Genomic DNA, 27095 nt, shown 5'->3' with positions numbered 1-27095 from the left:
TTCGTTGAAGAGCCAACAAGCCCCTGTTCTGCGTCCCGCGGCTGTAGACTGTGTGGGCGCTGAAGTGGAGGCAAGAAAGGAATTCTGTGGCCGCTGGGACATCATCAATTGTATCCAGACATCTGTGGCCTTAGAAGACCAACCGATATCTGGCCGAATCGCCAAGCGGCGCCTAAATTCCTCATCGTACATCCACCATGCTGTCCCACCGTGTAATTTATGCGCAGAATAAATTGTATCTAAGTATGTGAATAACTCAAAGGCTTTTTCTGGCTTATGTTGGCTCGTTATACTGGCCAATACCGCAAAAACCTGTAACCAATTTCCAAATGTTTTAGCAACTTTTTGTTTTTTATCCTCACTTTTATCAAATTTCCGTTCTTTATCCACTGTGAGCTGCTCTGGTGACACCAAAGCCCATATATCCACATATTCACATATTTTAATTTTTTCCTTCACTTCAGATGTTATATGTGTACCCAGTGGCGCAACTTCACAGAAATATGAATCCCTGAGTAACATCCCCGTATTATCCACCGCCTGCACAGGCTGCGGCTCCTCTGCCCCTGAGACCTTAACTGGGATCTCTGTCCCACCCATTTTCTCCAAAACATGTTTTAACATTCCAAACAATTCAGTCTCATTACTAGCATTCTTATTCCATGCTTGTGCGCATGCCAACTCACCGCTCTGCTGGACTAAAGGGCGAACCTCTGGCGTCTGCGCAGTGGGCGGCGGAGAAACCAACGTTGCTGACTCCACTGGTGAAACCAATCTCGGTCTTCTTCGGTCAACCGATCTACTTCTCCGCCCACGTTGTCTGCTCGCGCGTGACCTACTGCGTCTATCCCTTGAATCATCCGTAGAAACGGATGACGTGCGATATGCCGACCGGCTTCTATGCGAGCCTCGGGAGTGATGTCTGTATAGCCTGCTATTGGAGCGCTGTCTACGTCTACTCATCCTATCCCTAGAGCTGGAGCGTCTGCGGGAACTATACCTTTTATGTTTTCGCTTCCCGTATCTAACAGAACCAGACTCCGAGCATGTGTTCGATCCACGGCCCCTTGACCCACCTCTCTGGGATCTGCCGGCGGTAACACATCTGTTCACTTGCTCATCGTTTCTAAATTGTGGTGTACCTGGTATGCATTCAAAGAAATCCTCCTCACTCTCTTCCTCTATTTGACTAGTCCCTGCCATGCTAGTATGCTGATCCCCTTCATTGTTAACTCCCCTTGCCTCTGTTGTTTCCCCCACCACCGTGGCTGATTTTCTCCCAAACCACCTAGCAAGCCTGCCAGGTGGCTTTGGAGCAGCCTGCTTCTGACCTTCCAGTTGCTCGCTGCTGTTTATAATACCCGACGCGCCGTCTAAACGCGGAGGTGTGCGGGCCTTGTCTATCCCTGCATGACTAATAATCTGCCCTGAAGAAGGGGAGGCCTGGCTGCCTGCCAACCCTCGCCCCCCACGAGCCGGCATCGGGACTCCTACACTAAGCCGTTCGTGCACCACAACTTTCTTCTGTGCCGGGTGACGAGACGGCGCCCTCCCCCGCTTCTTAGGTCTAGTGGGGGAGGGACTCAGACGAGCAGGCGGACGGCACCTCCGAGCGGGCCGTGCGCTGCTCGCTAACGGCTCAGACACTGAGCCATCCAGCTGCTCCGACCCACCTCTTAAGAGCGGTGTGAGCCAAGCTGAACCTTCCTTCTCAATCTTTTCCTGTAGAAGCGCTAACAGCGCTTGCTCCGCCATCGCTATGAAACTGTCCTCTGTTTGCTACGACTCGTTGAAGAGGTTCCTCACACTGCAGGGGAGCGGGAAAAGAGGCTGAATCCCGGAAGTGTCTCCTTATTTATCCCTTTTACCGTCCCACCCATGTGTCCCTCTGGACCAATCCTATTCTCCCCCCAACACTCAGATAGCCCCTAGGGATATTTAAAGGAGAACTGACCTACAGTCAAAGGTTCACCGGCTTAACACAGCCTGTGAACCCTAATAACCACAGTAATAAACTTTTTTCCAACACATTGAGTTTACTAGACGATGATTTCCACCAGGTTGTCACATTTTATAGTCTCCGCCGTGATGATGACTTGGCACCATCTGTAGTGCATGTAGATACTGTTCAATACAGTCATCATGGCATCAGGACCAGATCTCCATTCTCCTGGTAGGACGGCTCCAGATATTCCTGTTGTTCTCTTCAGTACAGCAATCACAATGGTTGAGATTTCCTGTTACTATGTGTCCAGGAACGTTGCTGTTATGATGTATATATCTCTTCCATGATGAAACGTTCAGTCATCGCTCTTCTGTACCTGCCGCACTCCTCACTCCTCCTTATCGGAAGTCAATGCTGGTTCTATCAACGTTCCGGAAGAGGTGGAGGTGACTTATCTGCAGGTGGTTCTGGTACCATGACTGGTGTTCTCAGACTGACTTCTGGAAGGACCGGTGTCATTGTCATAGCTATCACCTCTATGTGGATGGTAATACTGATCACTATAGATGTCAACAGTGATCTACATATGTTTATTGCCATCTTAGGTGGCATCTCTTGCTCCATGACCTGCTGCGGTCTAGGGGTGAGGTCTTTGTGCCCCTTCATCCTACTTGCAGGAAGATGTTCTGCTCCAGTGCTGTCCAGATGGCTTTAGTTGTCTTTATGGTTCTCCAGCCCCCTAGGTCTTACCCCCGGATCTTATTCAGGGTCCTGGGTCTTTTCCCTCATGGAGATGGAGACACCTTCTCTGGACAATGTTAAAGACAGACGCTGAGGAAAAAAGAAGAAAGAACATTTATCATAAACCGGCTCTATACAATATATTACTTCTCATCAGAAACTCTTCTGGAGCACATGAGACCTTCACACGGCATCTACTCACCTGGAAATCTGTATAATGTGTCACTTGGTGGATTGCCAAGCCGGAGAATCCCATATATTCTCCCAGCATGCCGGTTATATTTAAGATCTGCAGAAGATAGAGGGACAGGATAGAGGATGTTAGTGCCGGCTGTACTCACCAGTGGCTCTGGTGTGGAATAGATGGGAGGATGACAGGTCCACCAAGAGTTTCTATTTTACTGTTATAAAGGACATGTGGATTACACAAGATGGAGAATAGTGACATGAACTCACCTCAATACAGCGACTGCTACATCGGTTAGAAAAGGAGCCGCTTATTGCTGCAGCATATGGAATGATGCTGATCAGCAGTGCCACAATGGTCACCCCGGTTGTTACCAGTCTGATGTGGCACATTCCCCGACTGCTGAAGGATCTCTTGTACAGGCATACAGCTTGGCACAGATTGTAAGTGGCAGCAAGGAAAAACGCCAATCCTGCGCCAATGCCGTGGACTGTAGGATTTTCCTTCGCCTAGAACATAAACAGACATATAAATGTCAACAATGAGGTCGTCATGAAGATCTGAGAGTATATAACAGCAGAGGCCGTAGGTGGAGTGTAATTATACAGGGGCAATAATATAGAAGAATAGTCACCAGGGGGCGCCACTGTAATGTGTGTTATATTGAGCACAATAGACGACTAACGAGCAATGTTTATCCCACTGAGCACCAGAGGCTGGATTTCCTATGGAGCAAAGACTAGAATGGGCTAAACACAGTATATATATATATATATCACTGGACCCCCAGCAATGACCCCTCTATATATTACTGGGTACTGACCCCTCTATATATTAATGAGTACTGACCCCTCTATATATTACTGGGTACTGACCCCTCTATATATTACTGGGTACTGACCCCTCTATATATTAATGGGTACTGACCCCTCTATATATTAATGGGTACTGACCCCTCTATATATTACTGGGTACTGACCCCTCTATATATTACTGGGTACTGACCCCTCTATATATTACTGGGTACTGACCCCTCTATATATTACTGGGTACTGACCACTCTATATGTTACTGGGTACTGACCCCTCTATATATTACTGAGTACTGACCCCTCTATATATTACAGGGTACTGACCCCTCTATATATTACTGGGTACTGACCCCTCTATATATTACAGGGTACTGACCCCTCTACATATTACTGGGTGCTGACCCCTCTATATATTACTGGAGACTGACCCTTCTATATATTACTGGGTACTGACCCCTCTATATATTACTAGGTACTGACCCCTCTATATATTACTGGGTACTGACCCCTCTATATATTACTGGGTACTGACCCCTCTATATATTACTGGGTGCTGACCCCCTCTATATATTACTGGATGCTGACCCCCTCTATATATTACTGGATGCTGACCCCTCTATATATTACTGGAGACTGACCCCTCTATATATTACTGGGTACTGACCCCTCTATATATTACTGGGTACTGACCCCTCTATATATTGCTGGGTACTGACCACTCTACAGATTACTGGGTACTGACCCCTCTATATATTACTGGATACTGACCCCTCTATATATTACTGGGTACTGACCCCTCTATATATTACTGGGTACTGACCCCCTCTATATATTACTGGGTACTGACCCCTCTATATATTACTGGGTACTGACCCCTCTACATATTACTGGGTACTGACCCCTCTATATATTACTGGGTACTGACCCCTCTATATATTACTGGGTACTGGGACTCTGTGTAATACCGGAGACTTTATATAAAACCCAATAACTAACCGAATATATGGCGTTCATGACATTCCCAATACAACCGATGCATGCCATTGCGTAGAGGATTCTCTGGCCGATGATATAACGCTTCTCCGATGGTTCAGACTGAATGATCATGAACCTGTACTGGATGGAAGCGACGCCGGCTCCTGAAATAGACAATACATGTTATCATTTCTATAGACACTTGTATTAACTCCAGGACGCAGTGATGATTATAATATCTAATAATGGCCGTTGGTCAGTGCTGGATAGTGATTAGGAATGTAAGGTTATCACTGAGCATTGGCGCCGCTGATCTCCTCATGATGTTATCTCCATATAGGAAGCTGCATCTACTTACCAAGAATGGACATCACCATGAACACGACGGTGTAGATCACCGATTCAGGGAACATTTTTCCCGTTCCACTGTGAAATGAAGAAAAATATTGAGAGTTAATAGGAGACAAGCGGTGGAATTGTTTCATCTAAGAGCAGAGGAGACTTTATTTCCCTCCATTATAATCACCCTCCATAATATGTTCTAATATCCACAGTCAAGTAGAAGCAGAAAATACTGCGGGAAAACATGAAGCCGTTACCAATAGCAACCAATCAGATTGCAGCTCTCGTTTATCAGAGACCGTTTGGAAAATGAATTTAGGAACCCAATTGGTTGCTATGGGCAACGGCTCCATGTTTTCTTTGCACAGTATTGAAAAATCTCCCCCATTATCTCCTGAAAGTCCAATCATTCCATCTCTATTTCTGACTTCTAATATTATTTGAAGTCGTAAAATTCCCCTCTCCATACTGATACCTCCCGACTTTCATGTATTGCAAAGAGGGACAATCAATACGGCGCGCCTCTTACTCCGCCCAATCCCGGACCATTCCCACCCAGTTCAGCCCACACAGTATAAATGCCCCGTAGAGTCCCCCCAAACACCGTATAATGCCCCATAGTGGCCTCCACACATTATAATGCCCCATAGTGGCCTCCACGCAGTATAATGCCCCCCACACACTGTTAAATGCCTCATAGCTGCCCCCACACATTATAATGCCCCATAGTGGGCCCCCCACACACAGTATAATAATGGCCCTCTAGTGTCTAATAAAATAAATGCTCACCTAACCCCGTTCCCTCAACGAGCGTAGGAGATAGTTTCGCTCCTCCGGTCAGTGTTATGAGTGACTTGGCTACAACATTATATTCAACTGTCATATACATATTATTGTTGCCCATAGCAACCAATCACTGCGCCGCTTTCACTTTTTAAGAGCAGGTTAAGAATTGAAAGCTGAACTCTGATTGGTTGCTATGAGCAGCTAGGACAGTATTACTGTTAGACAGTGTAACCAGTTATATGGTCCCCGGGAGGAAGTAGAGGAACTTGGTAAAAGTAAGTAAGATAACAAAATTATTATTGTTATTTATCATCATTTGTACTATGACATTTACAGTGTATATGATGAGGAAAAAACATCTATAGACTTCTAGTCACTGGAAATGTATCAAAGTAGTGCAAAGGACCTTAAGGTGGAGTAGTTGCCGATAGCATCCAATCAGATTTCAGCTTTCATTTTCTAAAGGATCTCAGTAAGATGAAAGCCGAAATCAGATTGGTTGCTATGGACAACTACTCCATTTTTTTTCTTTAAACTACTTTACATTTGTTTTTAGACGTATTAGTTATTTGATGAACATTATTAATTATTCACTCATAATAAAAGTAATAATAATATAATTATAATAACATTTCATGAATAACAGTAATAATAATATAATAATAACAATCATTATACTATAGAGCCAGGATTCTTGCCCCGTCCCCTCTTACCTAATATAAGGATATTTTTCATGCCCTGACATGACAGTCAAGACTGTCAGGGTGCCGAGGCCCAATAGCATCCATACGAACCAGAGGAGAGGCAAGAATGCCAAACCCCGGATCTCCATGGCGCCAAATAGAAGATTCGCTGAGTTAATGCAAAGATTCGCTAAACAAAAGCCGCTATCTCTGTCCGTCTCTTTCTCTGAATTCACAGATAAGAAGGAATAAGTAATGTCAGGCAATGGCCGGTATAGACTCGATGATGTCACCAGTCTTCTGTGATGTCATAGCTGCTCCTGTCATTGTGACATCATCACACATTCCTCATCACACATTCCTCATCACACATTCCTGAATCTGATTGGTGCTCAGTATTGTAGAACTTTTCACATATATTTCTTATACACAATTCGCATAATTAAACAGATGTGTCCACCCCTAACCATTCTTGAATTGCGTTGTTATACAATTTGTCATGATACCAATTCAGTAAAATGTCACGCCATCCAGTAAAAAACCATATACGTTAAATGTATACTTTTGTAACATGGGAGTCTATGGGTAATGGATGACTGACAGATGGCATCTGTTGGGGGTATACAGTTTTTTTACATGTGTGTTTAACATCTCGCGCCATAATCTCGGGATATGTCGAGTTTAGAGAGAACTCAAGGAAGGACGCATCTGTATAAGAGAATATCCGGCACATTGTAGTGTAATAGCTGCTATTATTATATTCATACACGGGCTTATATAATGACCAGACATATATTGAGAGCATTTAATAGGTTTATTAGTGAAGCTCCAGTATTAGGAGAACATGGAATTACTAATGACCCGGAATCACACAATAATAAAATGCATAATCCTTTATCTTTACTGTATGTTTATTCCAGCGCCCACAGTGGGCGAATACATGTACAAGCGACTGCCTTAGCTATAGACACTCCCTTGTAAATAGTGTTGTACAGCTCCCCTAGTAGATAGTGCCACACAGCTCCCTCCCTTATTTATAGTGCCACCCTGCTTCCCCCTCTTGTATATAGTGCCACCCTCCTCCCCCCTAGTATATAGTGCCACCCTCCTTCCCCCTTGTATATAGTGCCACCCTGCCCACCCTTTGTATATAGTACCACCCTGCACCCCCCCCCCTCCCTTGTATATTGTGCCACAAACCCCCCCAAATAATTTGTACTTCAATTGCCCCGTTCCTTGCGACGGAGGCCTCCTGGCGGGACGCATGCGCAGACCAGCGTGATGCAGTGATTTCATCACGCCAGGGAGTCTTAACAGAGCCTTATAGGCTGCAGGCCTAACGTGGCCTGCAGCCTATAGTATTCATTTGTATCTGCTTCCTGAGAAAGCAGATATAAGTAAATGGGCCTGTAGCTAGCCCCGGGGCCCCCTATGGTGCTAGAAATTCCACTGGGCTTGAGGGGGCCCGTGCCGCCCAGCCCATAAATGTTAGGGGCCGGCTGGCGCATGCCCCATAGTGGCGTTGCTAGCGGCACCACTGGGCATAGGCGGTGTTGTCGGCGGGCGCCACGGGCCCCCTCATGCTGTGGGCCTCGTAGTAGCCGCTACGACTGCTACAGCGGTAGTTACACCACTGATTATACTATATGCAGGCTTTATATTGTATGGGGCAGCTATAAGGGCATTATGATGTATGGGGGCAACTGTGGGAGCATTATACTGTATGAAGGCAGCAATAGGGTCATTAAACTATATGGGAGCAGCTATGGGAGCATTATAGTGTATGGGGCAGCTATAGGGGCATTATACAGTATGGGGCAGTTATGGGTCATTACACTGTATGGGGTCAGCTATACATTATACTGTATGGGGGAATTTGCGTGGGCATTATACTGTATGGGAGCATCTATGGGGGGCATTATACTGTATGGGGGCAGCTATGAGGACATTTTTTTGTGTGGGGATAGCTATTTAGCAGTTGGGAAGTATGCATTGTGAGCAGTTGTTGCAATAACCACAGTAATAAACATTTTTCCAACACATTGAGTTTACTAGACGATGATTTCCACCAGGTTGTCACATTTTATCGTCTCCGCCGTGATGATGACTTGGCACCATCTGTAGTGCATGTAGATAATGTTCAATACAGTCATCATGGCATCAGGACCAGATCTCCATTCTCCTGGTAGGACGGCTCCAGATATTCCTGTTGTTCTCTTCAGTACAGCAATCACAATGGTTGAGGTTTCCTGCTGCTATGTGTTCAGGAACGTTGCTGTTACGACGTATATATCTCTTTCATGATGAAACGTTCAGTCATCGCTCTTCTGTACCTGCCGCGCTCCTCACTCCTCCTTATCGGAAGTCAATGCTGGTTGTATCAACGTTCCAGAAGAGGTGGAGGTTACTTATCTGCAGGTGGTTCTGGTACCATGACTGGTGTTCTCAGACTGACTTCTGGAAGGACCGGTGTCATTGTCATCGCTATCACCTCAATGTGGATGGTAATACTGATCACTATAGATGTCAACAGTGATCTACATATGCTTATTGCCATCTTAGGTGGCATCTCTGGCTCCATGACCTGCTGCGGTCTAGGGGTGAGGTCTTTGTGCCCCTTCATCCTACTTGCAGGAAGATGTTCTGCTCCAGTGCTGTCCAGATGGCTTTAGTTGTCTTTATGGTTCTCCAGCCCCCTAGTTCTTAGCCCCGGATCTTATTCGGGGTTTTCAGGGTCCTGAGTCTTTTCCCTCATGGAGATGGAGACACCTTCTCTGGACAATGTTAAAGACAGACGCTGAGGAAAAAAGAAGAAAGAACATTTATCATAAACCGGCTCTATACAATATATTACTTCTCATCAGAAACGCTTCTGGAGCACATGAGACCTTCACACGGCATCTACTCACCTGGAAATCTGTATAATGTGTCACTTGGTGGATTGCCAAGCCGGAGAATCCCATATATTCTCCCAGCATGCCGGTTATATTTAAGATCTGCAGAAGATAGAGGGACAGGATAGAGGATGTTAGTGCCGGCTGTACTCACCAGTGGCTCTGGTGTGGAATAGATGGGAGGATGACAGGTCCACCAAGAGTTTCTATTTTACTGTTATAAAGGACATGTGGATTACACAAGATGGAGAATAGTGACATGAACTCACCTCAATACAGCGACTGCCACATCGGTTAGAAAAGGAGCCGCTTATTGCTGCAGCATATGGAATGATGCTGATCAGCAGTGCCACAATGGTCACCCCGGTTGTTACCAGTCTGATGTGGCACATTTGCCGACTGCTGACGGATCTCTTGTACAGGCATACAGCTTGGCACAGATTGTAAGTGGCAGTAAGGAAAAACGCCAAACCTACAGTCCAATGCCGTGGACTGTAGGATTGGCCTTCGTCTAGAACATAAACAGATATATAAATGTCATCAATGAGGTCGTCATGGAGATCTGAGAGTATATAACAGCAGAGGCCGCAGGTGGAGTGTAATTATACAGGGGTAGTAATATATAAGAATAATCACCTGGGTGCGCCACTGTAATGTGTGTTATATTGGGGCGCAATGGACGACTAACGAGCAATGTTTATCCCACTGAGCACCAGACACTGAATTTTCTATGGAGCAAAGACTAGAATGGGCTAAACACAGTATATATATATATATATATATATATATATATATATATATCCATCCATCACTGGACCCCCAGCAATGACCCCGCTATATATTACTGGGTACTGACCACTCTATATATTACTGGGTACTGACCCCTCTATATATTACTGGGTACTGACCCCTCTATATATTACTGGGTACTGACCCCCTCTATATATTACTGGGTACTGACCCCTCTATATATTACTGGGTACTGACCCCTCTATATATTACTGGATACTGACCCCTCTATATATTACTGGATACTGACCCCTCTATATATTACTGGGTACTGACCCGTCTATATATTACTGGGTACTGACCCCTCTACATATTACTGGGTACTGACCCCTCTATATATTACTGGGTACTGACCCCTCTATATATTACTGGGTACTGACCCCTCTATATATTACTGGGTGCTGACCCCTCTATATATTACTGGATACTGACCCCTCTATATATTACTGGGTACTCACCCATCTATATATTACTGGGTACTGACCCCTCTACATATTACTGGATACTGACCCCTCTATATATTACTGGGTACTGACCCCTCTATATATTACTGGGTACTGACCCCTCTATAGATTACTGGGTACTGACCCCTCTATAGATTACTGGGTACTGACCCCTCTATAGATTACTGGGTACTGACCCCTCTATAGATTACTGGGTACTGACCCCTCTATAGATTACTGGATACTGACCCCTCTATATATTACTGGGTACTGCCCTCTATATATTACTGGGTACTGACCCCTCTATATATTACTGGGTACTGACCCCTCTATATATTACTGGGTACTGACCCCTCTATATATTACTGGGTACTGACCCCTCTACATATTACTGGGTACTGACCCCTCTATATATTACTGGGTACTGACCCCTCTATATATTACTGGGTACTGACACCTCTATATATTACTGGGTGCTGACACCTCTATATATTACTGGGTACTGACCCCTCTATATATTACTGGGTACTGACCCCTCTATATATTACTGGGTACTGACCCCTCTATATATTACTGGGTACTGACCCCTCTATATATTACTGGGTACTGGGACTCTGTGTAATACCGGAGACTTTATATAAAACCCAATAACTAACCGAATATATGGCGTTCATGACATTCCCAATACCACCAATGCATTCCATGGCGTAGAGGATTCTCTGGCCGATGATATAACACTTCTCCGATGGTTCAGACTGAATGATCATGAACTTGTACTGGATGGAAGCGACGCCGGCTCCTGAAATAGACAATACATGTTATCATTTCTATAGACACTTGTATTAACTCCAGGACGCAGTGATGATTATAATATCCAGTAATGGCCGCCGGTCAGTGCTGGATAGTGATTAGGAATGTAAGGTTATCACTGAGCACTAGCGCCGCTGATCTCCTCATGATGTTATCTCCATATAGGAAGCTGCATCCACTTACCGAGAATGGACATCACCATAAAGACGACGGTGTAGATCACCGATTCAGGGAACATTTTTCCCGTTCCACTGTGAAATAAAGAAAAATATTGAGAGTTAATAGGAGACGAGCGGTGGAAATGTCTCATCTAAGAGCAGAGGAGACTTTATTTCCCTCCATTATAATCACCCTCCATAATATGTTCTAATATCCACAGTCAAGTAGAAGCAGAAAATACTGCGGGAAAACACGAAGCGGTTACCAATAGCAACCAATCAGATTGCAGCTCTCGTTTATCAGAGACCGTTTGGAAAATGAATTTAGGAACCCAATTTATTGCTATGGGCAACGGCTCCATGTTTTCTTTGCACAGTATTGAAAATTCTCCCCCATTATCTCCTGAATGTCCAATCATTCCATCTCTATTTCTGACTTCTAATATTATTTGAAGTTGTAAAATTCCCCTCTCCATACTGATACCTCCCGACTTTCAAGTATTACAACCAATATGGCGCGCCTCTTACTCCGCCCAATCTCCGCCCATACACACCCAGTTCAGCCCACACAGTATAATGCCCCATAGAGTCCCCCCCAAACACAGTGTAATGCCGTTATAGTGGCCTCCACACAATATAATGCCCCATAGAGCCCCCCCCCCCCACATACACACAGTATATTGCCCCATAGTGGCCTCCACAAAGTATAATACCCCCCACACATTGTTAAATGCCTCATAGCTGCCCCCACACAGTATAATGCACAATAGCTGCCCCCACACAGTATAATGCCCCCATAGCTGCCCCCTACATTATAATGCCCTGATAGGTGCCCCCATACAGTATAATGCCCCCATAGTGGGCCCCGCACCGCCAGTATAATGCCCCTCTAGTGTCTAATAAAATAAATGCTCCCCTAACCCCGTTCCCTCAACGAGCGGAGGAGATAGTTTCGCTCCTCCGGTCAGTGTTATGAGTGACTTGGCTACACCATTATATTCAATTGTCATATACATATTATTGTTGCCCATAGCAACCAATCACTGCGCCGCTTTCATTTTTTAATAGCAGGTTGAGAAATGAAATCTGAACTCTGATTGGTTGCTATGAGCAGCTAGGACAGTATTACTGTTAGACAGTGTAACCAGTTATATGTTCCCCGGGAGGAAGCAGAGGAACTTGGTAAAAGTACGTAAAATAACAAAATTATTATTGTTATTTATCATCATTTGTACTATGACATTTACAGTGTATATGATGAGGAAAAACATCTATAGACTTATTGTCACTGGAGATTTATCAAAGGAGTGCAAAGGAAAGGTGGGGTAGTTGCCGATAGCAACCAATCAGATTTCAGCTTTCATTTTCTAAAGAATCTCCGTAAGATGAAAGCTGAAATCAGATTGGTTGCTATGGGCAACTACTCCATTTTTTTCTTTAGACTACTTTACATTTGTTTTTAGACGTATTAATTATTTGATGGAGATTATTAATAATTCACTCATAATAATAGTAATAATATAATTATAATAACATTTCATGAATAACAGTAATAATAATAACAATTATACTATAAAGTCAGGATTCTTGCCCTGTCCCCTCTTACCTGATATAAGGATATTTTTCATGCCCTGACATGACAGTCAAGACAATCAGGGCACCGAGGCCCAATAGCATCCATACGAACCAGAGGAGAGGCAAGAATGCCAAACCCCGGATGTCCATGGCGCCAAATAGAAGATTCGCTGAGTTAATGCAAGGCTGTATGTACTTCTGAAATGCTTCTGAGTGATACCTAATGTACTATTATTGAAATAAACACAGTCATCTTTGTGGAATAAAAGTGGGGGTGGCCATAGCTTTTATTAACAATTTTATAAACCAAGGGAAACCTTGTCCGTTCATTGCGTATTAATTAAACTTTTGTTCAGATGACTATCACCTCGCATGCCGTGCCACCGTCCCCGCGGTGGGCATGTCTTCGTTGTTTTGCCAGGTGACCCGTATTACAAATACCCTTTCAACGAACGGAACAAGAGCCTCCGAACACGCCAAACGGAGTCGAGTGTACACCGCACTCCGTCCCACTCCCCTAAGTAAAAACAAGGCCCTATCAATGGCATCCTGCAAACCCGAAAGAAAAATGTCCAAACCGATGTCGTTCAAGTGGACACCGTCCTGTAGCATTAAACCCCTGTTGTCGCCTTCTAACTGGCAATGTTGTATGACTACTCCCCCTTTTCCCCTGAAATGTCTCGATACCCTGACATTCAAAAGGAGACGAGTCCTCTCCAGGGATGCGTTGTTCCTCGCTCCCTTCCACAAAACCCGCGGCACTATTTCAGACCACACAACTACCAGATCCGGAAAGAAAGCCGCAAAACGGTCAAAATCGGAACGTATTATTGAAATCAATTCAGCCACCCTTGTTGAACAAAGGCCGTTACCACCTGCGTGTATTACCAGAACTGTTGGTGATTGTGACATTCTGCTAACTGCAACCACCTCAGGAAGGACTGGAAGCCATTTTAGACCTCTAATACCCCTCCAGTACACATTGGCTTGCTTGAAACCCAGATCCAGCCCAATAAATATATGAGTGTCCGATCAACCAAACCACCGGTCTACGAACATCTATGGAAAAAGACATCAAGATCAACATGTTAACAAATGAGGACGAATGTACCTTTTAAAACAACCCGATTTCCATCTCCCCAATTTTTTCACTTCTGTTTCCGTCATACCCGCCGCATCTGCCATAGTGGCAGCCCCAATTCGGAAAGAACGAGTGCCGAACTCAGACGGGGGCAAACCAACCCTGTTCAGGCATTTTTTTAGGACAGATGAAAATTGCAATTTTGTTAAAGGAGAACCGTCCTTATGTAACAAAAAACGAATGCCTTGAGGACGAATGGACATGTAACTCTTTATGATCTTTACCGGGCAAAAATTGGAGGCTAAGCCAAAAATGGATAACCATATCCCCTCCCCAGTCGAATCTGTTTTAGACCGACGCGCACTCACTTTTATCAAATCCGACAAAGCTATCACGTCGTCTGCCAACAAGCCGGAAGGAAATAATCGAGATTTTGACACTAATTCGCTAACGCGCAGTGCAGCGAAAAAGGCCAGCGTAAACGAGCAGGTAAATAAACAGGACTCAAATTCTGAAGAGCATACTGATGCCGTAGCGTCGGCCAAACGTCGGAGCAATACAAATGACACCGGGCGACGGCCATCTGCCGTCCGCATTTCCTTCTTCCAACCTTTTAAAATTTGAGAGAAAATGAAACGTTTTGTCACATCCTCGACCCCCAGAAGTTTTAGTGCAAATGCCACCCCAGAGAAGCGCTTCCGAACCACTGCTGCCGACGTGCCCTTTTTCCTTAAAAAACCTAAATATCGCAATGTAATGTCATAACATGTCTGCGGAGAAATCACGTCATCAAAACGAGCACATGTCAGCCATTCAGACCAAGCCTTACCATGGCAGTTCCACGTTGCTAGTGCCAACTAATTCTGTAGCAGAGACGTCAACTGTTCTCCGGCAGGTCCCAAAGAAACGGAGGGCAGGGGTACCCTTCCTGATCCGCCCGAGGATGCAATGTCCTGATACGAAGCCACTGAAAACGAGACAGCGCATCAGCAACATCGTTAACAACGCCAGGCACATGACACGCCCTGAAAACCACATTAAACGATAAACATTTTAAAACCAACTGTCTGAGTAAAGCTAAAACTGGGAGAGAACTGGATGTTAATTTATTGATGGCCACAACTGTGCTCTCGTTATCGGACCAAAAAAGGATACGACTGTTCGCCCTCTCTTCATCCCAAAGCTCCACTGCCACTGCGATGGGGAACAATTCCAATAATGTCAGATTTTTCATAAATCCTTTTTCGTACCAATCAGCCGGCAATGAACCAGTCGACCATTTATGATCGAAAACAGCCCCATAACCGTGAGCACCCGCTGCGTCTGTGTACAATTGCAAATCCGCATTACCCAATTCCTCTTCCATGAAACACGAGGTACCTTCATATGAAACATGAAAAGATTGCCACATCCTTAAATCATCTTTTAACAATTTTGGGAATCTCACAAAATGATGCAGCATTTTAATACCTGCAGTTGCCATGGCTAACCTCCTCGAGAAAACTCTGCCCATAGGAAATATCCTGCAGGCAAAAGCCAATTGACCTAACAATGACTGTAAGTCGTGTAACGTGATCTTTTTTGCCCGGATACAGCTGCTGATGGCCTGGCGCAATTTTGTAATTTTGTCCTCCGGTAGGCTGAGCACCATTTTGCTTGTATCAATTTGTATCCCCAAAACGAAGAGGCACCTAGTCGGGCCTTCCGTTTTTTCCTCCGCCAAAGGGACACCGGACATGGACATGAAAACCTAAACGAATTCAAAGTGTATGAACACAACGCCTCGTCTTGTGGACCAATGAACAAAAAATCATCCAAATAATTTATTACCGATGTGTTGCCTGTCTCAGACCGCCCAACCCATTCTAAAAAGGAGCTAGACATTTCGAAATAGCGGCAGGAGATAGAGCAACCCATCGGCAAACACATGTCCACATAATATAAACCATTCAATTGACATCCCAACAGATGAAAACAGTCAGGATGGACAGGAAGAAGGCGGAAAGCTGCTTCTATGTCAGATTTTGCCAGCAAAGCAAAAGGTCCAGCTTTTGAAACTAACTGCATAGCTCTATCAAATGAGATGTACGACACCGCCGCCTCTTCCTTAGATATGCCATCATTGACTGATTCACCTGGAGGGAACGACAAGTGATGTATGAGACTAAATTTTCCCGATTCTTTTTTAGGCACAATCCCTAAAGGGGAAATTCGGAGGTTAGCTAATGGCGGCTCGATGAAAGGGCCCGCCATAAGACCTAAACTAACCTCCTTATCAATTTTTTCTTGGGCAATCTCTGGATGAGATAATACGGATTTTAAATTAGAAGCAAACGTAGCCGCTGATTGGCAAACATGAGGTATATGAAAACCATGTGTGAAACCATTAATGAGCATTTCTGCTTCCTGTCTCCTTGGGTACCTGTTTAACCAGGAGAGCATCCTTTGGACGCTCACCGGTGTCCTCCGGCTTACCTGCAGCAGCTGGTCTCGTGGGGTTCTTACCTCTCTTAAAGCATCGTAACGCCGAATGGGATCCTCCACATATGAAGCATTCGTGTTTGAATTTACATGAAGCGAAAAATCGGCAATGCCCTTCATTGAAGAGCCAACATGCACCGGGTCTGCGACCGGCGGCCGCGGACTGAGGGGGCGCGGCGGTGGAGGCAAGAAAGGAATTCTGAGGCCTTTGTGTCATCATCAACTGAATCCATACATCCGTGGCCTTAGAAGACCACCCTATGTCCCGCCGTATAGCCAAACGACGCCTGAATTCCTCATCGTATCTCCACCATGCCGTTCTGCCATGCAGCTTGTGAGCAGAATAAATTGTGTCTAAATACGTGAATAGTTCAAAAGCTTTCTCCGGTTTATTTTGACTAATTATGCTAGCCAACACTGCGAAAGCCTGAATCCAATTTCCAAATGTTTTTGCCACTTTGGGCTTTTTATCATCGCTTTTGTCAAATTTTCTCTCTTTATCCACCATCAGCTGCTCCGGAGACACTAACGACCATATATCCACGTACTCACATTTTATAATCATTATTTACGTGTGTTCCCAAAGGAGCAACTCCGCAGAAATATGAGTCCCTGAGCAAAATGCCCGTATTATCCAACGCCTGCACAGGCTGCGGCCCTACCGCCCCTGGGACCTTAACCGGGATCTCTGTCCCGCCCATTTTTTCCAACACATGTTTTAACATACCAAAAATTTTATCCCCATTAGTAGCATTTTTATTCCATGCCTGTACGCATGATAACTCACCGCTCTGCTGGACTGCTGTCTGAACCTCTGGAGTCTGCGTCGTGGGCAGCGGAGAAACAACTGTTGCTGATTCCATCGGTGAAATCTTCCTATGTCGTCTTCGGTCGACCGATCTGCTTCTCCGCCCACGTTGTCTGCTCCCACGTGACCTCCTACTGTGTCTATCCATGGAATCTTCCGTGGAAGCCGAAGACGTACGATACGCCGACCGACTCCCCCGCGAGCCTCTGGAGTGACGACTAAATTCTCTACTACGAGAGCGCTGACTATGCCTATTCCTTCTATCCCTAGTAGTAGTGCCCCTGTGGGAGCTATATCTCCTCCGTTTTTGTCTCCCAGATCTTTCCGAACTGGACACAGAGCATGTGTCCGTTCCACGGCCCTTTGTTCCACACCTATGGGATCTGCCGGCGGTAACACATCGATTTACTTGCTCGCTGGCCCTATCCTGTGGTGTACCCGGAATGCACTCAAAGAAATCTTCCTCACTCTCATCTGCTATCTGACTAGGCCCTGCTGCGCTTAGGGGAAATTCACCCTCCCTCTTGTCCCCTCTTACATCCACCGTTTCACTAACCACAGCGGTGGGTTTCCGGCCAAACCACCTAGCAAGCCTGCCAGGTGGTCTCGGAGCGGCCTGCTTCTGTACCGCCTCCTGCGCCCGGCCACTGCTATTGTCCGCCGCGTCGGCTACACGCGGGGGTGTGCATTGCCTCACTATTATTGCCTGTCGGCTAGGCTGCCCTGGGGGAGGAGAGGCCTGGTGCCCAGCCAGCACTCTCCCTTTGCGAGCCGGCAGTATTTTTTCTACACTGCGCTCCTCATTCACCTCGACATGCTGCCGCGCCGGGTGATGAGAAGGCGCCCTCCCCCGTTTCCTAGGTCTAGTGGGGGATGGACTTAGACGAGTAGGCGGACGGCACCTCCTTGAGGGCCGCACGCCGCTGGCCAGCGGCTCGGACACAGCGCCATCCAGCTGATCTGACCCACCTCGTAGGAGAGGGATAAGCCATGCTGAGCCTTCCTTCTCTATCTTGTCTTTCAATAGCGCTAGCAGCGCTTGCTCCGCCATTATTGCAGTGAACACTCCTCTGTTTAACTCTTGGTAGTATAGAGGTTCCTATTCTCAGCAGGGAAAGCGGGAAAGAGGCTAACTGCAGGAAGTAACCTCTATTTTATAAACTTAATCCCTCCCCCCATGTGATCTCTTTAACCAATTATCTTTAAAACACACTCAGTGTGCTTTATGGGAAACTTAAAGGAGACCTGACATACAGTCAGTGGCTCCCAAACTTAAACAGCCTGTGATCCCTAAAGATTCGCTAAACAAAAGCCGCTATCTCTGTCCGTCTCTTTCTCTGAATTCACAGATAAGAAGAAAGAAGTAATGTCAGGCAATGGCCGGTATAGACTCGATGATGTCACCAGTCTTCTGTGATGTCATAGCTGCTCCTGTCATTGTGACATCATCACACATTCCTCATCACACATTCCTGAATCTGATTGGTGCTCTGTATTGTAGACCTTTTCACATATATTTCTTATACACAATTCGCATAATTAAATAGATGTGTCCATGGGAGTCTATGGGTAATGGATGACTGACAGATAGCATCTGTTGGGGGTATACAGTTTTTTTACATGTGTGTTTAACATCTCGCGCCATAATCTCGGGATATGTCGAGTTTAGAGATAAATCAAGGAAGGACGCATCTGTATAAGAGAATATCCGGCACTTTGTAGTGTAATAGCTGCTATTATTATATTCATATACAGCATTATATAATGACCAGATATACAGTGAGAGCATTTTATAGGTTTATTAGTGAATCTCTAGTATTAGGAGAACATGGAATTACTAATGACCCGGAATCACACAATGATAAAATGCATAATCCTTTATCTTTACTGTATGTTTATTCCAGCGCCCACAGAGGGCGAATACATGTACAAGCGACTGCCTTAGCTATAGACCCCCCCCCCCTTGTAAATAGTGCTGTACAGCCCCCCTAGTAGATAGTGCCACACAGCTCCATCCCTTGTTTATAGTAGTGCCACCCTGCTTCCCCCTCTTGTATATAGTGCCATCCTCCTCCCCCTTGTATATAGTGCCACACTGCTCCCCCCTTGTATATAGTGCCACCCTGCAACCCCTCCCTTGTATATAGTGACACAAACCCCCCAAAAAATAATTTGTACTTACCTTGCCCCGTTCCTTGCGACGGACGCCACCTGGTGGGAGGCATGCGCAGACTAGCGTGATACAGTGATTTCATCTCGCCGGTATGCGCAGGGAGTTTTAACAGAGCCTTATAGGCTGCAGGCCTAACGTGGCCTGCAGCCTATAATATTCATTTGTATCTGCGTCCAGAGAACGCAGATCCAAGTAAATGGGGCTGTCGCTAGCCCCGGGGCCCCCTACGGTGCTAGCAATGCCACTGGGCATGAGGGGGCCCGTGCCACCTAGCCTATAGATGTCAGGGGCCGGATGGCGCAGGCCGCGTAGTGGCGTCGCTACCGCTGTAGCAGCCATAACGGCTGCTAGCGGCGCCACCGGGCATAGGTGGTGTTGTCGTCGGGCGACCTGGGCCCCCTCATGCTGTGGGCCTCATAGCAGCCACTACGGCTGCTACAGCGGTAGTTACACTACTGATTATACTATATGGGGGCTTTATACTGTATGGGGGCAGATATAAGGGCATTATGATGTATGGGGGCAGCTATGGGAGCATTATACTGTAAGAAGGCAGCAATAGGGGCATTAAACTATATGGGACCAGCTATGGGAGCATTATAGTGTATGGGGCAGCTTTAGGGGCATTATACTGTATGGGGGCATTATACTATATGGGGCAGCTATAGGGGCATTATACTGCATGGGGCAGCTGTGGGGGCATTATACAGTATGGGGCAGTTATGGGTCATTACACTGTATGGGGGCAGCTATACATTATACTGTATGGGGGAATTTGCGTGGGCATTATACTGTATGGGAGCATCTATGGGGGGCATTATACTGTATGGGGGCAGCTATGAGGGCATTTTTTTTGTGTGGGGATAGCTATTTAGCAGTTGGGGAGTATGCATTGTGAGCAGTTGTTGCAATAACCACAGTAATAAACATTATTCCAACACATTGAATTTACTAGACGATGATTTCCACCAGGTTGTCACATTTTATCGTCTCGGCCGTGATGATGACTTGGCACCATCTGTAGTGCATGTAGATAATGTTCAATACAGTCATCATGGCATCAGAACCAGATCTCCATTCTCCTGGTAGGACGGCTCCAGATATTCCTGTTGTTCTCTTCAGTACAGCAATCACAATGGTTGAGGTTTCCTGCTGCTATGTGTTCAGGAACGTTGCTGTTATGACGTATATATCTCTTCCATGATGAAACGTTCAGTCATCGCTCTTCTGTACCTGCCGCGCTCCTCACTCCTCCTTATCGGAAGTCAATGCTGGTTGTATCAACGTTCCAGAAGAGGTGGAGGTGACTTATCTGCAGGTGGTTCTGGTACCATGACTGGTGGTCTCAGACTGACTTCTGGAAGGACCGGTGTCATTGTCATCACTATCACCTCAATGTGGATGGTAATACTGATCACTATAGATGTCAACAGTGATCTACATATGTTTATTGCCATCTTAGGTGGCATCTCTGGCTCCATGACCTGCTGCGGTCTAGGGGTGAGGTCTTTGTGCCCCTTCATCCTACTTGCAGGAAGATGTTCTGCTCCAGTGCTGTCCAGATGGCTTTAGTTGTCTTTATGGTGCTCCAGCCCCCTAGTTCTTACCCCTGGATCTTATTCAGGGTTTTCAGGGTCCTGGGTCTTTTCCCTCATGGAGATGGAGACACCTTCTCTGGACAATGTTAAAGACAGACTCTGAGGAAAAAAGAAGAAAGAACATTTATCATAAACCGGCTCTATACAATATATTACTTCTCATCAGAAACTCTTCTGGAGCACATGAGACCTTCACACGGCATCTACTCATCTGGAAATCTGTATAATGTGTCACTTGGTGGATTGCCAAGCCGGAGAATCCCATATATTCTCCCAGCATGCCGGTTATATTTAAGATCTGCAGAAGATAGAGGGACAGGATAGAGGATGTTAGTGCCGGCTGTACTCACCAGTGGCTCTGGTGTGGAATAGATGGGAGGATGACAGGTCCACCAAGAGTTTCTATTTTACTGTTATAAAGGACATGTGGATTACACAAGATGGAGAATAGTGACATGAACTCACCTCAATACAGCGACTGCCACATCGGTTAGAAAAGGAGCCGCTTATTGCTGCAGCATATGGAATGATGCTGATCAGCAGTGCCACAATGGTCACCCCGGTTGTTACCAGTCTGATGTGGCACATTCCCCGACTGCTGAAGGATCTCTTGTACAGGCATACAGCTTGGCACAGATTGTAAGTGGCAGCAAGGAAAAACGCCAATCCTGCGCCAATGCCGTGGACTGTAGGATTTTCCTTCGCCTAGAACATAAACCGATATATAAATGTCATTAATAAGGTCGTCATGGAGATCTGAGAGTATATAACAGCAGAGGCCGCAGGTGGAGTGTAATTATACAGGGGTAGTAATATATAAGAATAGTCACCTGGGGGCACCACTGTAATGTGTGTTATATTGGGCACAATAGACGACTAACGAGCAATGTTTATACCACAGAGCACCAGATGCTGGATTTTCTATGGAGCAAAGACTAGAATGGGTTAAACACAGTATATATATATATATATATATATATATATCTATATCTCCATCACGGGACTCCCAGCAATGACCCCTCTATATATTACTGGGTACTGACCCCTCTATATATTACTGGGTACTGACCCCTCTATATATTACTGGATACTGACCCCTCTATATATTACTGGGTACTGACCCCTCTATATATTACTGGGTACTGACCCCTCTATATATTACTGGGTACTGACCCCTCTACATATTACTGGCTACTGACCCCTCTACATATTACTGGGTACTGACCCCTGTATATATTACTGGGTACTGACCACTCTATATATTACTGGATACTGACCCCTCTATATATTACTGGGTACTGACCCCTCCATATATTACTGGGTACTGACCCCTCTATATATTACTGGGTACTGACCCCTCTATATATTACTGGGTGCTGACCCGTCTATATATTACTTGGTACTGACCCCTCTATATATTACTGGGTACTGACCACTCTACATATTACTGGGTACTGACCCCTCTATATATTACTGGGTACTGACCCCTCTATATATTACTGGGTACTGACCCCTCTATATATTACTGGGTACTGACCCCTCTATATATTACTGGGTACTGACCCCTCTATATATTACTGGGTACTGACCCCTCTATATATTACTGGGTACTGACCCCTCTATATGTTACTGGGTACTGACCCCTCTATATATTACTGGGTACTGACCCCTCTATATATTACTGGGTACTGACCCCTCTATATATTACTGGGTACTGACCTCTCTATATATTACAGGGTACTGACCCCTCTATAAATTACTGGGTACTGACCTCTCTATATATTACTGGGTACTGACTCCTCTATATATTACTGGGTACTGACCCCTCTATATATTACTGGGTACTGACCCCTCTATATATTACTGGGTACTGACCCCTCTATATATTACTGGGTACTGACCCCTCTATAAATTACTGGGTACTGACCTCTCTATATATTACTGGGTACTGACCCCTCTATATATTACGGTGTACTGACCCCTCTATATATTACTGGGTACTGACCCCTCTATATATTACTGGGTACTGACTCCTCTATATATTACTGGGTACTGACCCCTCTATATATTACTGGGTGCTGACCCCTCTATAAATTACTGGGTACTGACCCCTCTATATATTACTGGGTACTGACCCCTCTACATATTACTGGGTACTGACCCCTCTATATATTACTGGGTACTGACCCCTCTATATATTACTGGGTACTGACCCCTCTATATATTACTGGGTACTGACCCCTCTATATATTACTGGGTACTGGGACTCTGTGTAATACCGGAGACTTTATGTAAAACCCAATAACTAACCGAATATATGGCGTTCATGACATTCCCAATACAACCGATGCATGCCATGGCGTAGAGGATTCTCTGGCCGATGATATAACGCTTCTCCGATGGTTCAGACTGAATGATCATGAACCTGTACTGGATGGAAGCGACGCCGGCTCCTGAAATAGACAATGCATGTTATCATTTCTATAGACACTTGTATTAACTCCAGGACGCAGTGATGATTATAATATCCAGTAATGGCCGCCGGTCAGTGCTGGATAGTGATTAGGAATGTAAGGTTATCACTGAGCATTGGCGCCGCTGATCTCCTCATGATGTTATCTTCATATAGGAAGCTGCATCCACTTACCGAGAATGGACATCACCATGAAGACGACGGTGTAGATCACCGATTCAGGGAACATTTTTCCCGTTCCACTGTGAAATAAAGAAAAATATTGAGAGTTAATAGGAGACAAGCGGTGGAAATGTCTCATCTAAGAGCAGAGGAGACTTTATTTCCCTCCATTATAATCACCCTCCATAATATGTTCTAATATCCACAGTCAAGTAGAAGCAGAAAATACTGCGGGAAAACATGAAGCCGTTACCAATAGCAACCAATCAGATTGCAGCTCTCGTTTATCAGAGACCGTTTGGAAAATGAATTTAGGAACCCAATTGGTTGCTATGGGCAACGGCTCCATGTTTTCTTTGCACAGTATTGAAAAATCTCCCCCATTATCTCCTGAATGTCCAATCATTCCATCTCTATTTCTGACTTCTAATATTATTTGAAGTCGTAAAATTCCCCTCTCCATACTGATACCTCCCGACTTTCATGTATTGCAAAGAGGGACAATCAATACGGCGCGCATCTTACTCCGCCCAATCCCGGACCATTCCCACCCAGTTCAGCCCACACAGTATAAATGCCCCATAGAGTCCCCCCCAAACACAGTGTAATGCCGTTATAGTGGCCTCCACACCGTATAATGCCCCATAGCTTCACCCACACAGTATAATTCCCCCATAGGGGGCCCCCCCACACACAGTATAATAATGGCCCTCTAGTGTCTAAAGAAATAAATGCTCCCCTAACCCCGTTCCCTCAACGAGCGGAGGAGATAGTTTCGCTCCTCCGGTCAGTGTTATGAGTGACTTGGCTACACCATTATATTCAATTGCCATATACATGTTATTGTTGCCCATAGCAACCAATCACTGCGCCGCTTTCACTTTTTAAGAGCAGGTTGAGAAATGAAAGCTGAACTCTGATTGGTTGCTATGAGCAGCTAGGACAGTGTTACTGTTAGACCGTGTAACCAGTTATATGGTCCCCGGGAGGAAGCAGAGGAACTTGGTAAAAGTAAGTAAAAGAACAAAATTATTACTGTTATTTATCATCATTTGTACTATGACATTTACAGTGTATATGATGAGGAAAAAACATTTATAGACTTATAGTCACTGGAGATTTATCAAAGTAGTGCAAAGGAAAGGTGGGGTAGTTGCCGATAGCACCCAATCAGATTTCAGCTTTCATTTCTAAAGGGTATCAGTAAGATGAAAGCTGAAATCAGATTGGTTGCTATGGGCAACTACTCCATTTTTTTCTTTAGACTACTTTACATTTGTTTTTAGACGTATTATTTATTTGATGGAGATTATTAATAATTCACTCATAATAATAGTAATAATAATATTTCATGAATAACAGTAATAAGAATATAATAATAGTAATAATAATAATAATAATAATACAACAACAATAATAATACAATAATAACAATCATTATACTATAGAGTCAGGATTCTCACCCCGTCCCCTCTTACCTAATATAAGGATATTTTTCATGCCCTGACATGACAGTCAAGACTGTCAGGGTGCCGAGGCCCAATAGCATCCATACGAACCAAAGGAGAGGCAAGAATGCCAAACCCCGGATCTCCATGGCGCCAAATAGAAGATTCGCTGAGTTAATGCAAAGATTCGCTAAACAAAAGCCGCTATCTCTGTCCGTCTCTTTCTCTGAATTCACAGATAAGAAGGAAGAAGTAATGTCAGGCAATGGCCGGTATAGACTCGATGAAGTCACCAGTCTTCTGTGATGTCATAGCTGCTCCTGTCATTGTGACATCATCACACATTCCTCATCACACATTCCTGAATCTGATTGGTGCTCAGTATTGTAGAACTTTTCACTGATATTTTTTATACACAATTCGCATAATTTAACAGATGTGTCCACCGCTAACTATTCTTGAATTGCGTTGTTATACAATTTGTGATGATACCAATTCAGTAAAATGTCACGCCATCCAGTAAAAAACCATATACGTTAAATGTATACTTTTGTAACATGGGAGTCTATGGGTAATGGATGACTGACAGATGGCATCTGTTGGGGGTATACAGTTTTTTTACATGTGTGTTTAACATCTCGCGCCATAATCTCGGGATATGTCGAGTTTAGAGATAACTCAAGGAAGGACGCATCTGTATAAGAGAATATCCGGCACATTGTAGTGTAATAGCTGCTATTTTTATATTCATATACAGGATTATATAATGACCAGATATATATTGACAGCATTTTATAGGTTTATTAGTGAAGCTCCAGTATTAGGAGAACATGGAATTACTAATGAGTCGGAATCACACAATAATAAAATGCATAATCCTTTATCTTTACTGTATGTTTATTCCAGCGCCCACAGTGGGCGAATACATGTACAAGCGACTGCCTTAGCTACGGTATTTAGATAAAAGGCTAGGGTAGCAAACAAAATCTTTGCCCCAAATATCAGTAAGTCTAATAATTTTGCAATGCGCGCATGCTCGCTTGCTACATAATCTCCTAAAGTAAAACATTGAACTTGTGTTGGGAGTGATTTCTAAATTTTACCAGGACTACCGTACGACCAAACATGACCATGAAGCCCAGTCCTCTGGAAGAAGCCAAACAACCCCAAGTTGCCAAGAAAATGCAGTAGATTCACCTGCAACCCTGTGTAGAAGCACAAATAGCACATAGTAACAGAACACTGAGCTGTACCACATCGCAAACTCAGCTCTGCTACATGCATATGTTATTTACACCTGCAATATTTGTCTGTAATAACAGATTTCATGTTCTGGTCATCGTGTCTGTTACTGGTCCATCTGTTAGGGTCTATTCACACGACAGGGTCCGAGTGTCGGCCGATGAATACGGCCGTTTTTCCCGGCTTTTTGCATCCGGGGCGTGTTTCCATTTAGATTTTGACCCGTTTTGCATCAGTTTTTTTCCCTGTCCGTTTTAAAATCGGATGAATTTCATTTGTAAAGATTTTTGCCACACACTTCCCTCTGTAGATAATGCCAGACACTGCCCTCTGTAGATACTGCCACAGCACCCCTGTTGTTAGTGCCACACAGTCCCCCTTGTAGGTAATGCCACACAGCCCACTGTAGGTAATGCCGCACAACCCCCTGTAGATAATGCCACTCACTACCTTCTATAGATACTGCCACAGCCCAATGTAGATAATGCCA

The 27095-nt window shown here is 44.8% G+C and overlaps 2 protein-coding genes and 1 pseudogene across 2 annotated transcripts; all 3 read right to left on the bottom strand.

Moving 5' to 3' along the window:
- Positions 1-2506: 2506 nt before the first annotated feature.
- LOC142657053 (DNA damage-regulated autophagy modulator protein 1-like) lies at positions 2507-6691 on the bottom strand. The gene is made up of 6 exons (XM_075832104.1): positions 6501-6691; positions 5018-5085; positions 4681-4823; positions 3143-3382; positions 2889-2975; positions 2507-2776 (listed from the first exon to the last, which is right to left on the bottom strand). Exons 1-6 carry the CDS (start codon positions 6617-6619, stop codon positions 2705-2707), a joined length of 729 nt encoding a protein of 242 aa, XP_075688219.1. The 5' UTR covers positions 6620-6691; the 3' UTR covers positions 2507-2704.
- Positions 6692-9186: 2495 nt separating this feature from the next.
- Positions 9187-13289, bottom strand: LOC142657024 (DNA damage-regulated autophagy modulator protein 1-like; annotated as a pseudogene).
- A 7470-nt stretch (positions 13290-20759) lies between these two features.
- On the bottom strand, positions 20760-23992 carry LOC142657052 (uncharacterized). Its single transcript, XM_075832102.1, has 4 exons — positions 23928-23992; positions 23591-23733; positions 21746-21985; positions 20760-21578 (listed from the first exon to the last, which is right to left on the bottom strand). The coding sequence occupies exons 1-4, from the start codon at positions 23980-23982 to the stop codon at positions 21408-21410; spliced, it is 609 nt and encodes a 202-aa protein (XP_075688217.1). The 5' UTR covers positions 23983-23992; the 3' UTR covers positions 20760-21407.
- Positions 23993-27095: the final 3103 nt, after the last annotated feature.

The sequence above is a fragment of the Rhinoderma darwinii genome, chromosome 7 (genome assembly GCF_050947455.1).
Source record: "Rhinoderma darwinii isolate aRhiDar2 chromosome 7, aRhiDar2.hap1, whole genome shotgun sequence".
NCBI classification, from domain to species: domain Eukaryota; kingdom Metazoa; phylum Chordata; class Amphibia; order Anura; family Rhinodermatidae; genus Rhinoderma; species Rhinoderma darwinii.
Note: the sequence above shows the minus strand (reverse complement) of the source record. Positions and strands in the feature narration are given on the sequence as shown.